This window comes from Archocentrus centrarchus, assembly GCF_007364275.1.
Source record: "Archocentrus centrarchus isolate MPI-CPG fArcCen1 chromosome 18 unlocalized genomic scaffold, fArcCen1 scaffold_23_ctg1, whole genome shotgun sequence".
Lineage (NCBI taxonomy): Eukaryota > Metazoa > Chordata > Actinopteri > Cichliformes > Cichlidae > Archocentrus > Archocentrus centrarchus.
Window position 1 is genome coordinate 3,321,965 of NW_022060145.1, and position 13,447 is coordinate 3,335,411.

General features: G+C 40.2%; 1 protein-coding gene across 1 annotated transcript in view; it reads left to right on the plus strand.

Annotated features, from left to right (window-relative positions):
• The first annotated feature begins 5,944 nt into the window (after positions 1-5,944).
• The window catches only part of dnah2 (dynein, axonemal, heavy chain 2), a 70,625-nt gene continuing 63,122 nt past the window's right edge, over positions 5,945-13,447 (plus strand). Inside the window, exons 1-9 of the mRNA XM_030722696.1 lie at positions 5,945-6,104; positions 6,294-6,370; positions 6,506-6,670; positions 7,001-7,235; positions 8,066-8,176; positions 8,622-8,860; positions 9,232-9,423; positions 10,624-10,781; positions 13,070-13,157. Of these exons, the coding sequence (XP_030578556.1) occupies positions 6,338-6,370; positions 6,506-6,670; positions 7,001-7,235; positions 8,066-8,176; positions 8,622-8,860; positions 9,232-9,423; positions 10,624-10,781; positions 13,070-13,157 (1,221 nt within the window). The 5' untranslated portion in view covers positions 5,945-6,104; positions 6,294-6,337. The remainder of the gene's footprint in view (positions 6,105-6,293; positions 6,371-6,505; positions 6,671-7,000; positions 7,236-8,065; positions 8,177-8,621; positions 8,861-9,231; positions 9,424-10,623; positions 10,782-13,069; positions 13,158-13,447) is intronic.

Below are 13,447 nucleotides of genomic sequence, written 5' to 3' on the forward strand. Positions count from 1 at the left end.
GGAATGCCATGGATGCAGTGGATATTGTTCATGGCGAAAACCACTCAATGATACAGAGAAGTAGTGATTTTCGCTATTATGGTGATGACTGAATGGATTTTTATACATGGCTGATGTTTCCTTGTCAGTAAGCTGCTCTAAACCACAAATAAAGTCTTAACTCAAGCAGAAAGGTCATTTCATACCCTGTCAGAGTAAAGGCCAATTAGACTAATGGATAATGACAATCTCACTCAGATACACAAGAGTGAACCGTTCTTATGGTCTTTGTTGAAGTGTCTTTTCTCTCCACTTCTATATTTACCATTTCAGTCTACACTCTGCTCAAGAACCATTTCACTTGCCCTTGGCATGTTGTCTTGCATTTCAAAATCGGTCACTTAGGATCCTCGTCTTGATTCCTCCCAGGTGATTGAGAGACTTCTCAGTCTGTATCTCTGCCGGGAGAATCCTCGGGATCTGGTGGAGTATCTCATGGCAGAGGTCACTAATAAGGTCTTGTCACAGATGACTGGGACAGACGTCTTCAGTGACTTGAACCAAGGGTAGACTTAAAAGCAGGGATCACACAGCACTCACAGTAAAAGACTATAATCAGTATTGTTGATGTTTCAATTTTCATGTTTGATTCCTCAATAAAACTGTTTGACAACAAAAGACTATAATCACAATTTTGATGAATGAAGCGGGGGTCACACGCAAGTAAGCACTCCATGAAGCAAACAAAGCGATAAAGGGAGCACGCAAAGGGAGCACGCAAAGGGAGCACGCAAAGGGAGAGTCAAAGTCCAAAACTCAAACAGTACAAAAACTTAGAGGACACAGGCTCAAAACAGCTGATGAGACAAGCAAAGGTCCAGAAAACAGGATACAGAAACAAGCAGGTGGAAGCAGAACCGAAAGCAATACAACAGATGAGTCATTTCAAAATAAAAGAGGAAGGGATTATTTACAATACATGACATGGTCATAAACTAGCCCTTCTTTAATTGAGACTGTGTGACACTGTGATATGGGCATGATGTAATCTGTATATGATCCAATAAAATCTCTTTTCTAGAGTTTTCAAAAAAAGGGAACTGCACCTTTGACCTCAACCTATGCAGTAATAAAGGTGCTTTACTTCAGATACATTAAAGCATGTGTTTGGGTTCAAATGTAAAACCTATTTGTATTTTTTTTTTTTTTGAGGAAGGATGCAGCTGCACTTGGAGCTGACAGAAGCCATTTCATCACCTCACAGAAGCTCCTCATGGCCGCAGAGTGTCAGCACCACCAAGTGGACCATCAGATTATTTCATCCTGAAAAATATAGACACAGTGGCACCCTGATGAACACTGACAGGAACACTTAGTCCTCGCTTCTTTTTTTTTTTTTTTTTTTTCTTTTCATTTAATCACTTACACAAATACACACAGGCACTCGTGTCCACTCGTTTCATGTCCAACATTTCTAACCAGCCACTCTCAGATGATTTAAGGCCGGCCTGTTCTAGTGGCAGAGCAGATAAAATGCAGTTTCTTATTTACAGAAAGCCACATGAATTGCAGTCTGCAGAGTGTTTTTGCACTTGATCTGGCTGTCAAGACATGATTAAAGTGTTAAGTGCACTGCGCAATTATATGAATAATTCAGCTTGTAACATGCTAAGAATACCCCACAACAGCATGAACATGGCAACTAGTTCTTAGTTTTAATTACTTATAATGTATTTGTTTAATCATTTTAGTAATTTAAATGGTATTGCAATATACATTTTATTAAAACAAATTAAATAATTAAAAGAACTGAAGAGTCTTCAGGGGAAAAGATGTGAAATAGATGTGATTTACTGTTGGATTACTCTCTTAGCTAAGGAGGATGTTGCCAGTGCCACTTTACATCTGTGCTCTTATAAGGGTCGTCTGGTCTTTACTGGTCCCAGTAGTGACTGGATTTGTTTCATCTGGCGAGCCCTTCTATGGGTGTGTGAACAGCATCAGTGATCTGCTATGCCAAATTTGTGAAAACAGTTAACAGAGTGCCACAGACCATATGTGCCGTTGCTGCTGCTTTAACATCTTTATTATTATTATTATTAAAAAAGCAAAAAATAAATCACTGTGCAATTTCAGAAGAGCCAGATTAGACAGGATGACAACAAAGTTTCCACTTTAAGTGGGGGTTATGATGACAGATTGTCAAGTGAAACTGTGTGTTTGTGGATCTTTTTTTTCTTTTCCCATCCACTGTAGAGCTGGAGAAAATGGTCAGAGGCTCAGTGGTGATGTCATTCAGTTTTCAAATGTCCCTTCACTGCATCTGTGAAACTTGTGTATCACTACAGTGCCAGGCCCTCACACACACACACACACACACACACACACACACACACACACACACACACACACAGAGAGAGAGAGAGTACTGGCATACTCCAATAACATCATCCTCTCAGCCAATATCTTTCAAGGCTGCAGCTACTTTTATGTCTTCATTCATTCTTTCTCTAAATCTCAACATATACTTATCAATTTATCACTTCTTCATGCTGCTCCTTGAATTTCTGCCTGAAGTGTTTGTATCAGTAATATTGTAACAGCTGCTCTTTGGACAATGGGTCTTAAATAAAACAAACATGATACAATTTTTTTTTTTTTTAAGTAGCAATTAAAGCAAGACAAAGAGCAAAGAGTTGGTAAAACCATGGTCAGTGATTTCTTCTCCATTCAGCCAGACAAACAGCTGCCTGTCTTTGTACTGAAATCACTGGTCTGTTATTAAAGGTGTATTTATCCATCACTCTGCGTGGCTGCACAGATAGAAACTCATTGTTCCCATCACTCACTCACACACACACACACACACACACACGGCTCTGGCTTCATTATGGCTGGACCTCTCTTTACAGTGGGAAGAGAGCACAGGGTGCTGTCAGCCTGGGTCAAGGGGCTGGAAAAGATTCTCACTACAAGGGATTGTACGTGTCGACAGAGCCGGGGTCGGTCGGGGAAGTTCATGTTTAAATTCATGGATCAGATTTTGTCCTCACTGTGTATGTGCAAGAAAGCATGTATGCAGACACATGTTTGCTTGGGTGTAACTATGCGTGCATTTGTGAGCGCCTGTTCAGCAGAGGGAGCGTACCTCAGCCCTCGGCGGCTGAACAAAGAACGAATCATGGTGTAATAAATAAAATAAACCTTCCAAGGCCTGCTCCACTTTCCTAAAAAGACCCTGAGCTCATTGTACTATGCATCGCTCTGCTCCGCTTATGTGTCCATGTTCATTGAAATACTGAATTGTTATCGAGGTTGTTGCCTCCTGTTGAGCTTCTCTATTATATTGACCAATTGCAAACTAGACAACTATGTTTTTTTCTGTCTCATTTAAAAAATTTCTTTGTATTTGCACTCCTCTACACCACATCTCTACACCAATGCTGTATATCTTCTGCCTTATCTGATGTAAACAGCCCATCACAGACGCTGTGTCCTATTTATCTTCCCATCCCTCACTTCTGCAGCCCTCCTTAGCCTGGCAGCATGTCATTAGATCTGAGCTCACAGACTCATGGCTTTAATTGTGGCCTGCCTCTCTGTGTCTCTGGCAATTTTGTATCTGAGTTCTGCACAAAGGTTTAGTGTTTGTGTGTGTTCAGTGTTCATGTGACTATATCCACTGTAGTTTAAATCTGTATGGCCCGCATAGGTGCTTTCATCTCCCTGATCCACGCACGTATGCATGTGTTTCCATATGTCAGCGACTCCCCCTAACCTCAGAGCAGGCTGAACATTTATCCAGGGTTGTGCTGGCAGACATAATTGACCAGGGAAACAGGAGCCGTTTTGTTACTGGTCATTTATATATATCTCAGCCACTGAGGAATGATTTAATTTGTTAAGGGTTTGGGTTTCATATTACTTTGACATATCTGGATCTGAAGCTTTTAATGCATAGAGAATTGGACGTTTTTGAGTAATGAGCAGCACATTCATATTCTGAGCAGGTATTGAGCGGAAGTTAAGCAAAAAGCAATATTAACCTCCCAAAAGATTTATCTGTTGGTTAATACTGCAGCTCTAACATATGCAAACTTCAGTGCATGTTGTAGCAGAGACTAGAAATAACCTGGAGCTAATAAAAGTGTTTATATCAAAATGCAAAACACTAACAGGCTAACATGCAGTGTCTCCTGTTAGATTCTGATGCACGTGGGTACCTGAGTGATTCTGACCCTCCCCAAAGCTCCCGAGCAGGCTGCAGTTCAACATGTAGGGTAACATCAAGGGCAAGGAGAGTATTTATGAGGCTGATTGGTTTGAGAATACATGTATTCAGCACACAAGCAGCTGCGGTAACCCCTGAAGCTAAGGAGTATGAGTCAGTTATCACCTGTGCTGCCCTAAGCGAGCTACATTTTTACGTCAGTAAGTCTGTATCACTTCAGAGCATATGGCTATTTCCTGGAGGAGTCAGTATTTGCCAGTGGAGGCTTATATGTCAGATTCACAGAACTAAATGCAGAAGATATTAATTCATTAATTTCTGGTCTACAATAATTACATCTTTCCATGATTTCACAGTCAGAAATTTGACAAATACACAGGTTAGCACACATGCAAACAATTCAGTTAATCAATGTGAAGTCATTCATTTAGACAAAGAGGTATTTCTCCCAAAATTTAGGAGGCAGTGATTGAAGGAGAAATTAACCTGTTCAAACAAATAAAATTTAATGAAGCGTCACAGACAAGATGTTTGGAGTCGTTCATCGTACTGAGGGAGAGAAGACCCACAATTCCTCACTGGAAAGAACTCAGCCTCAGAAAATAAGCTGGGAGGATGAATAATTCAGTAATGAGAGGGGTGCGGGTCTGAGTTCAAGGTTGTATTCAGATTTAAGGATTGTCCCCATCAAAGGCCAAACACAGGATTCCTTGAGGTTTAAAAGCCACAAATCAGATGAAGGTTATTGTGACTGGTCAGTTGTTCACTGGTGAAAGATGGATGGAGTGTATGTAACAGTACGTAGAATTCAAATTTAGTCAGGCTTATTAAAATTTAAAATAATTTAGATGTGTTCTTTACTTTAATATTGGATAAGTGAAGTAATTATATGATTTTTTGAAAGTTTTTCCACTTCCCATTGTATGGAATGATTAGTTTGTAAATGGCTTTTCTTAAGCTTCTTTATTTCATTATCCCTACATCATCACTATACTTGAAAAACATATGTTAACGGCAAATTTTCTATGTGTTTAATATTTAAAACCAGAAATATTCTGTTAATTCACAGAAAATGCTTGTTTATTCTTTCATTCATTTCTGTGGAGCCACTCCAAATAAAATTATTTCAATTTATTTATTTTATCGGTTCATCAATAATGAAAAGAGCAGGATTTATGCACATGTAGTGATTTAATAGAATTTTATTTAATGGAATTTTATTTAATAGAATACGAAAAGTTAAAATAAAATAAAATAAAAACAACCACAACACAACAATCAGTTGAATGGATTGTCTGTTACATTCATTCTTAAGGACAAAATACAGTGAGAAGTCCAAAATGTATGCCTTCTTTCACTGAACCTCTATGTTGCAAAGCCATGCAGTGGCCCGGATGACTTTGCGCTTGCCAGGCCGCACGTTTGACACTCCTGAGGTCGATAAACACGTGTTAGTAATGAAATGATTGAAGGTTTTCGTGTATTTAGGCACAGATCCGGAAATAACGTGATTAGCAACACCTGTGTACACATATGAAGGCGCGCATTAGCACGCGCTCTAACTTTCCTATAATACAGAGTATATCAAAAGCAGATTAAACATAAATGATCAAATAAACCCTCCTCCAGCCGCCACTGGGAATTAATTAATGTGAAGCTTTGTGTTAAAACAGCGTTACAAACTCGCTCGCGCGCCTGCCGCGCTCAGGCCCGTCACCATGGGTTACCCTGGCAACCAAAGCTTTCCACGGCGACGCGCATACTCGAAAGGGACAGGGAAGAAACAGGCTGGAGAACATTTACCTGATTTTGTTTTTTTGTTTGTTTGTTTTCGTTTGATCAGAATGGCCTCTCGGAAAAGTTTTAACCTGTTTGCAGAACCCTAAAAAGAAAGGTGGAGTAAATACTTTTGCTGGCGAGGGCTGCGACGTTACTACCAACTGCCTAAACTGCTAATGTGCTGAGCTAGTCTGTAACTAGCTAACTGTAACACTTATGTTACAGTAACATAAACACAAAGGTTTGTACTGTAGGTGCTGTACTGTATCCAGTGTGTCCTCTCTGTGTCCTTATGCTCTAACAGCCATAGAGAAAGAAGAGAGCGCAGCTTGGAGGAAAAAAGAAGAAATGGAAGAGGAAAATTCTAAGGCCATACGTCAGGTAAAGCTGCATGCCTGACTGTAATTTGGGAAGTAAGCTTTTCCTTCCACCTCTAGGAGTTGTGACGTTAAACCATTTATTAATCAACGCCCCCCGTCTCTCCCTGTAATCCTCCTCTCATCTCACCATCACAAGTTGTTCATCCAGTGTGTGGTTGGGGCTGGTGTAATGGAAGAGTCATGGACAGAGGAGGATGAGAAAGCGCTGGATCAGTTTATTGAAGACACCTCTATCACAACCATGGTAGTGTACATGGACACCACGGCTGGACTTCGGGTGGAGTACTCCATGCCTTTAATGGTACAACACCCTTTCCTCTCCACATTTTGTTTGTTTCATTTATTTCGATTTATTTTACTGGTATTTGTTTATTGTTTGAGAGGCTAATGCCAGGACAAGAGTTAAATATATATTGCTTGCACCTTGCAGTATTCATTTTTATAAACTCATAAGGCAAAGGAGAAACAGAAAGTAAAAAAGCAACTGGTAAAGGGAAATATTGGCTAAGACTGAGGTTAAACAGAGCTGGAGTGCTTGTTCTTCTTGATGGTTCATTTGTTAATTCAATCCCCCCTTTGTTTTCTTTTTCTGTCTCTCTTCACCGCTGCATCCAATAATTTATTTTCACAGAGAGAGGTGGTAGGGAAGCTGTCCTATTTTATCCGCATGCCAGAAGCTGTAATCACACTTGAAACATTTAATGAAGTCATACAGTTTGGCACAGTGAAGGGTGACCCCATCCGGAGCCTGCTACATCACATGACCTGTTTGCATGCCCCCACGGTTGCCCTTACCACCTTCAAGGACAAGAGCATCAAGGACAACTATACCAAACAAATGCACTTATATCTTGCCAGCCTTACGGGTGGGTAACTTATTGAAAAAGAAAGAAGCATTTCACTCTTTCAACACTTAGTCTCACATTATACAGTTTAATAGTCAAATAAAAACCTGCTTGAGTCCTTTCAAGTTATTTGTATTTGCTTCCCTCCCTATGATTTGTCATTGAGACTCTTTAGGGCTCGTTAAAGTAAAATCCACACAGACACTTTTGTTAAAGTCCTTTGAAGCATTTTTGCTTCTGCTTCTATAAATATGTCAGTCTGTAACACCCTGCTTGTTTATGCTTCAGATCTGCAACCCCTGAAGATAGACAGTGAAAATCATCTTTTACTTCCTACTTTCAGTTTGACTTTAAGCTTATATTGTATATTCTACTTTTATATTGGCACCTTGTACTTTTGAAGAGACATGTAGATGGCAAGCTCACCTGTCCTTGGATATTTATCCCAATATTCCTGCCAAATCATTTACACTCAACCCCACTGGTTGGTGAGCATTGTTAAACAGAACTGATTCAATCAGAGGGAAGCTCCTCTATGACTGTGATTTGTCAGTTTATAGTACAGACACAATATTTATTTAAATGAAGGACAAATGTATTTTATGGACCTGCACTGTACAATAGGAATAGATGAATGAAATCATGAAAAGATGTCTTCAGCTGCTGCAGTGTACAACTGATTGTCACATATGAGCTGCATTTTTTTTTTTATTTTACCTTTATTTAACCAGGAAAGCAACACATTGAGATTAAAATCTCTTTTTTAAGTGTGTCCTGGGCATGACAAATATACACAGAAACAGAAAACAGCCATACAGGTCAAAAGGATAATTAATTTTGTTCTTGAACAGATCATCTACATAAGTCATCTGGTAACACAGTTCTATACATCCCAATGGAGGGCCTACAATGCAGTCCTGAGGAGGCCATCAAGGACAGGAATCTGATACAGAGAATGGAAAGTAAGCTAGAGGAGCTCTTTATGTGCATCTGTATGGGGCTGATGAGGGTTGCTCATGGTTTCCATTTGTCTCTGGGGTCTGGGTTAAAAAGGTCACACTTTTTTTTTTTCTGTGACTTTATACCGGAAACAGCACTGGAACTGCACCATGGGCTTTCTGTCTCAGGCTCTCCAGTGATTTTATTTAAATAGATACCAGTCTCACTAACATCAGTTCCACTTGTTCATTGTTTTTGGCTTCTTCTTTCTTTACCCACCTTTGTTCAGAACGCCTTTGTATTCTCATATCTATGCGTTTACTCATTTCTGTAGTCATACTTAGGGATTGTGACATAAATCCAATAACGTCTCTTTGGTTTTTCTCTTGTGATTATGTGTCCTTCCTGTCATATTTGTTCCTATCTTAATTTCCTCTCTCCTCCACTCACTTGTTCTTCATGTTTTAGTTGTTATGATCCACTGGACTGATCAGATCAAGGAAGTACTGAATGCCCAAGACATAGTGAGCCTGAGAGACAAATGTGGTCCGCTGCAGGAGATAGACTTCTGGAAGACTCGCTCTGCCCAGCTGTTGAACATCAGCCGGCAGCTTCAAAACCCAGGGATCAGGCACATCCAGGACATCTTGCAGCTTGCAAAGTCTCTGTATGTACAACGCTTCTGTCAACTGGCCGATGAAATACAGGTACAGGATATCTAATATTATAAAAAATAATGTCACCATTTTATTTAAAGAACAGTGCTGAGTATTGCTACGATGTGTTGTGATCTAGAGTCATGAAAAATAGGTATACCTGATGCATTACTGCAATATTTTATTTAACTCATTAGTCTACATCACTTCTTTTTCACTTATAAACTAGAGCATCTGTTGCATGTGCCTATTATTATAGCCACATTCTAACCACTAGCTTCTTAGCTGGAAGTTTGAAAATGTGTTTGAACATTGTTTGAAAATGTGAACATGAAAGCTTTTGTGAATGTGACTGAGACTTTATAATAATAGTAATAATCATTATCTTTACTTTGTGGTGTGTATCTGTGTGTTCTCTCCAGGATTGTTCTCTTCAGGCCAAGTCAAATCTGACCTTCATGTCCATACTGAAGGAACCTTGTGAAGAGCTTGAACAGCTAAAACCAAGAGAAATTGCTTCCAAGTTGCAACATATTGTCAATCTCATTCGAATCATCTGGGTCAACTCCCCCCATTACAACACCAGTGAGAGGATCACCAACCTCTTCCGCCAGGTATCTGGATGTTACTGGTGTCCTTTTCATTGTGCAGTTCATTTCATAATTTCTATTTTGACTGGGCAGTGCTCACTAATCAATACAAAAATAACTATCAATGAGTCATACTTAGCACTTTAGACTAATTTTCATTTGTTGTCACTGTTCTGTACTGTGTAATATCCTAAACTCGACTCTAGACTCAAACCTGCCATCCAGCAGTGTTTCAGTCAGATGAACTTAGTAAAGATAAACAGGTCCCAGCCATATGTCCACACAAGCATCAGTGATGATATATTGTAGCATTTTTCATCCATCTGAGAGAACAGCATCATCATTAATCAGATTTTCTAGCGAACAGTCCCCATTTCTCCTGTTCTGAAAGTTCAGCTCACTGCCAACCACCAAACCCATTCCCATCCTCTTTTAGGTTTCCCTACTGGTTAACGTGCTTGCTACTGTAGATTGCTATTGTGTCAGTCCTCAACATAATTCATCTTCTTTAGTGAGTCTGGCATCCCACAGTTGGACAGACTTCAACTCCTGCAGCAGAATAACCTGCAGCAAGTTGGGAATTGCTTCATGTGTTGGTGTACCACATGAAAAAGACTGTGCTGGAGCTGGAGTCCATCCATGGGTCAAGAGAATCACTGGAAAGACAGCTGATTATAATGCATATTGCTGTTATTTGTCTTACAAATCTTGTGTTTCTCTAGGAGCACCTTTTTAAAACTGTAATATTTAGTGTTTGTGTGCCTCCTTTCGCTTACATACATGGGCTCTCCGGCTATTTTAGTTTTCTGACAAGGCATCATCATCATCATCATCAGAGAGCCCACGACCACTCATTCTGAATATTTAGACATCAGGCTTATGATACCCAGAGACTCAGTGCACCAAAATAAAATATCTGATCACTTTCATTGCCTGAGACCTCCTTACATTTAAAATGACAGCTCCAGAAGCAGAGGGATAAATTATATAAAATTACTATGTCCTGAGTCAGCCTTACTTGCATTATTTTTTCTTTTCTCAGATTCACTTTGGATGGTTAAGATAATTAATGTAATTTGTAAACCTTGAAGGCTGCGGGATTTTGATTGGGGTGATTTCACATATCGGGGATGGGGGCTGTCTTTGCTTTACTTATAATGATTTAATAAGAGCAAGAAAAAGTTTCGCTGCCGAATACTTAAAATGCATCTTGCTGTGTTGCAGATCACTAACGAGATCATCCGTCTGTGCTCTCAAAGCATCTCTCTGGACAGGATTTTTGAAGGCTTTGTGTCATCTAGCAAGCAAATCCTCAATGACTGTATACAATGCTGCCTCACCTGGAAGAAAGTTTACCTGCGGGCCTCACAGATTCATCACAAGTAGGAGAAATTTTACATGCATGGAAATACAGAGCAGAATTATCAAAACTTAGCTTGTTTCTATGTTTTAAAGTCCTAAATGTGTTGATTTAGATGGCTTGAGTTTGAAACTAAATTGATATTAAGTTGAGCCCAGCATCAAAAGGTTGGGATGGGGGCAACAAAAGGCTGGAAAAGTGGTACTAAAAAGAAACAACTGGAGGAACATTTTGCAGCTAATTAGGTTAATTAGCAACAGGTTAGTAACATGATTGGGTATTTAAAAAAAAAAAAAAAAAAAAAAAACATATTAGGCTCAGAGGTCAAGATGGGCAGAGGGTCACCAATCTGCAAAAGAAAACCCTCTAAACAGTGAAAGAATTTCACGGTCATGTTCCTTGGTGTAAAATTGCAGAGACTTTGAATATTATGTCATCTGCAGTACATAATGTCAAAAGAGTCAGAGAATCTGGAGAAATCTCTGAGCTCAAGTGACAAGGCTGAAAATCAAATTTGGGCCCTCAGGTGGCACCACATTAAAAATAGGCATGATTCTGTCATGGAAATCACTTCACGGGCTCAGGGGCACCCTCAGAAATCACTGTGTATGAACACAGTTCTCACTACCAGCCACAAATGTTAACGCTCTATCATACAAAGAAGAAGCCATATGTGAACATGGTCCAGGAAAGCTGTTGTCCTCTGGGCCAAAGCTCATTTAAAATGGACTGGGATTTGAGATGGACTCAAAATGCGGACTCTCAGATAGAGTTCAGTGCGTTTCTTTACAGTGATATAGTGCTACAGAACAGTCAGTTGTAAATCCAGCAGTAGCAGAAACTCCAAGGCAGTTTGGTCCACAGCTTCCGGCCACAAGATAGCACTTGAAAGGACAGATCCTGAAACTATCTTCCCACACGATCACTCACTCTCAGGCTCACACACCCAGGGTCCAAACATCCTGTGCAGAAAGTAGTTGGAGGTTAGTAACAGATTTTAGCTGGAGAGAAGCACTGTGGAAAACACAGGCGAGCCAGTCCTACTAACTGGTTTAGTCAACAATCTAGCAACAAGTGGATGTCTTCCCCCAGCTCAAATAGGGCACAGCTGATTACACTAATCACTCACCGCTGCAGTAATGAGCCCAGGAGCACAGGTAGGGTAAAAGTGGAAAACTGTTCCATGATCATATGAATCAAAATATAAAATTCAATTTGAAAAACATTGATGCCACATGCTTCAGACTAAAGAGGAGAGAGCTCATTTGGCTTTTTATAAGTGCTCAGTTCCAAAGCCTGCATCCCTGATGGTATGGGGGGTGCATCAGATCTTTATGGACGGAATGCTGCACAGTGGTAACCCAGGCCTGTCCCAACTTTTTTTCGAGACGTGTTGCCATCAAATTCAAAGTGACCTCAAATTTTTCTTACAATGGTGCATTTTCTCGTTTTAAATATTTGATATTTGAATCTTCTATTGTGAATAAAATATGCATTTATGAGATTTGCAAATCATTGCATTCTGTTTTTATTCACATTTCACTCAGTGCCCCACCTTTTTTGGAACTGGGTTTGTAGTAAGCAAACACATTTCAGGCAGTCAGTAGAATTCATCCATCCATTCGCTTCCGCACATCCTGGTAAGGGTCACGGTACCCTGCCTCTCGCCCTATCCCAGCTGTCATAGGGCGAGAGGCAGGGTACACCCTGAACAGGTCGCCAGCCTGTTGCAGGGCCAACACGGAGTGACAGACAACCTTTCACACTCACATTCACCCACTCAGTCACACCTATGGGCAATTTAGATTAGCCAATTAACCTAACCCCAGTAAGTGCATGTCTTTTGGAATGTGGGAGGAAACCGGAGTACCCGGAGGAAACCCACGCAAGCACGTGGAGAACATGCAAACTCCACACAGAGAGAGGGAGAGGCCTGGGCCAAGGTGGAATCGAACCCAGGCCTTCCAGATGGTATTCTAACTGTGAGGCAGCAGTGCTAACCACTGCGCCACCGTGTTGCCTGTCAGTAGAATTTGGAGGGTTTTTAATTCAAACAGAGGGCCTTCGTGTAGACCTGTGCTGTGATGTATAAAGTGTGCTTTTTCTTTATAAATAGTTCACAATTCATCACCTTCACTCACCTTACTCATGACCTCTAGATATATAAAATGAAAAAACATTTAGTGGGGCCCAACGACTTCCATCCCCCAGGCCTATTTGCTGCCAGTGTAACTATGTATTTTTTTTTTTCAGTTCCCATGGCTTCCCTTATCTTTGTTCTGCTTATTTTCTCCTCTCCATTTACATCAGGTATTCCAGAAAAGGCTGGGTCCTGGACAAAACAAAGTTTTTTGTGGTGATTGATGCTTATGTTCAGAGGCTCAGAGATCTACTTGAGGTAAATGTTTTCAATCAGTGACACAGAATGAGCACCACTACATACTGAATCATAGTCCAGAGTTTTGCAAATAGATTCTGTCAGAATTACCATATGAACCCTCCTGAGTAATAACAATACTAGAGAGAGGCATTTCCAAAAAAACAAACAAAAAAAAACTGAACGCCGCCCACCTGGTGCTGTTCTCTACTTCCAGTAGTTCCTTTATAGACAGAACTCTTCTATAAAAGCAGCTCAGGCCCCTGTAAAATGAATGTTATCCAGTCTTCAGCTTCCAGTATCATTTCACA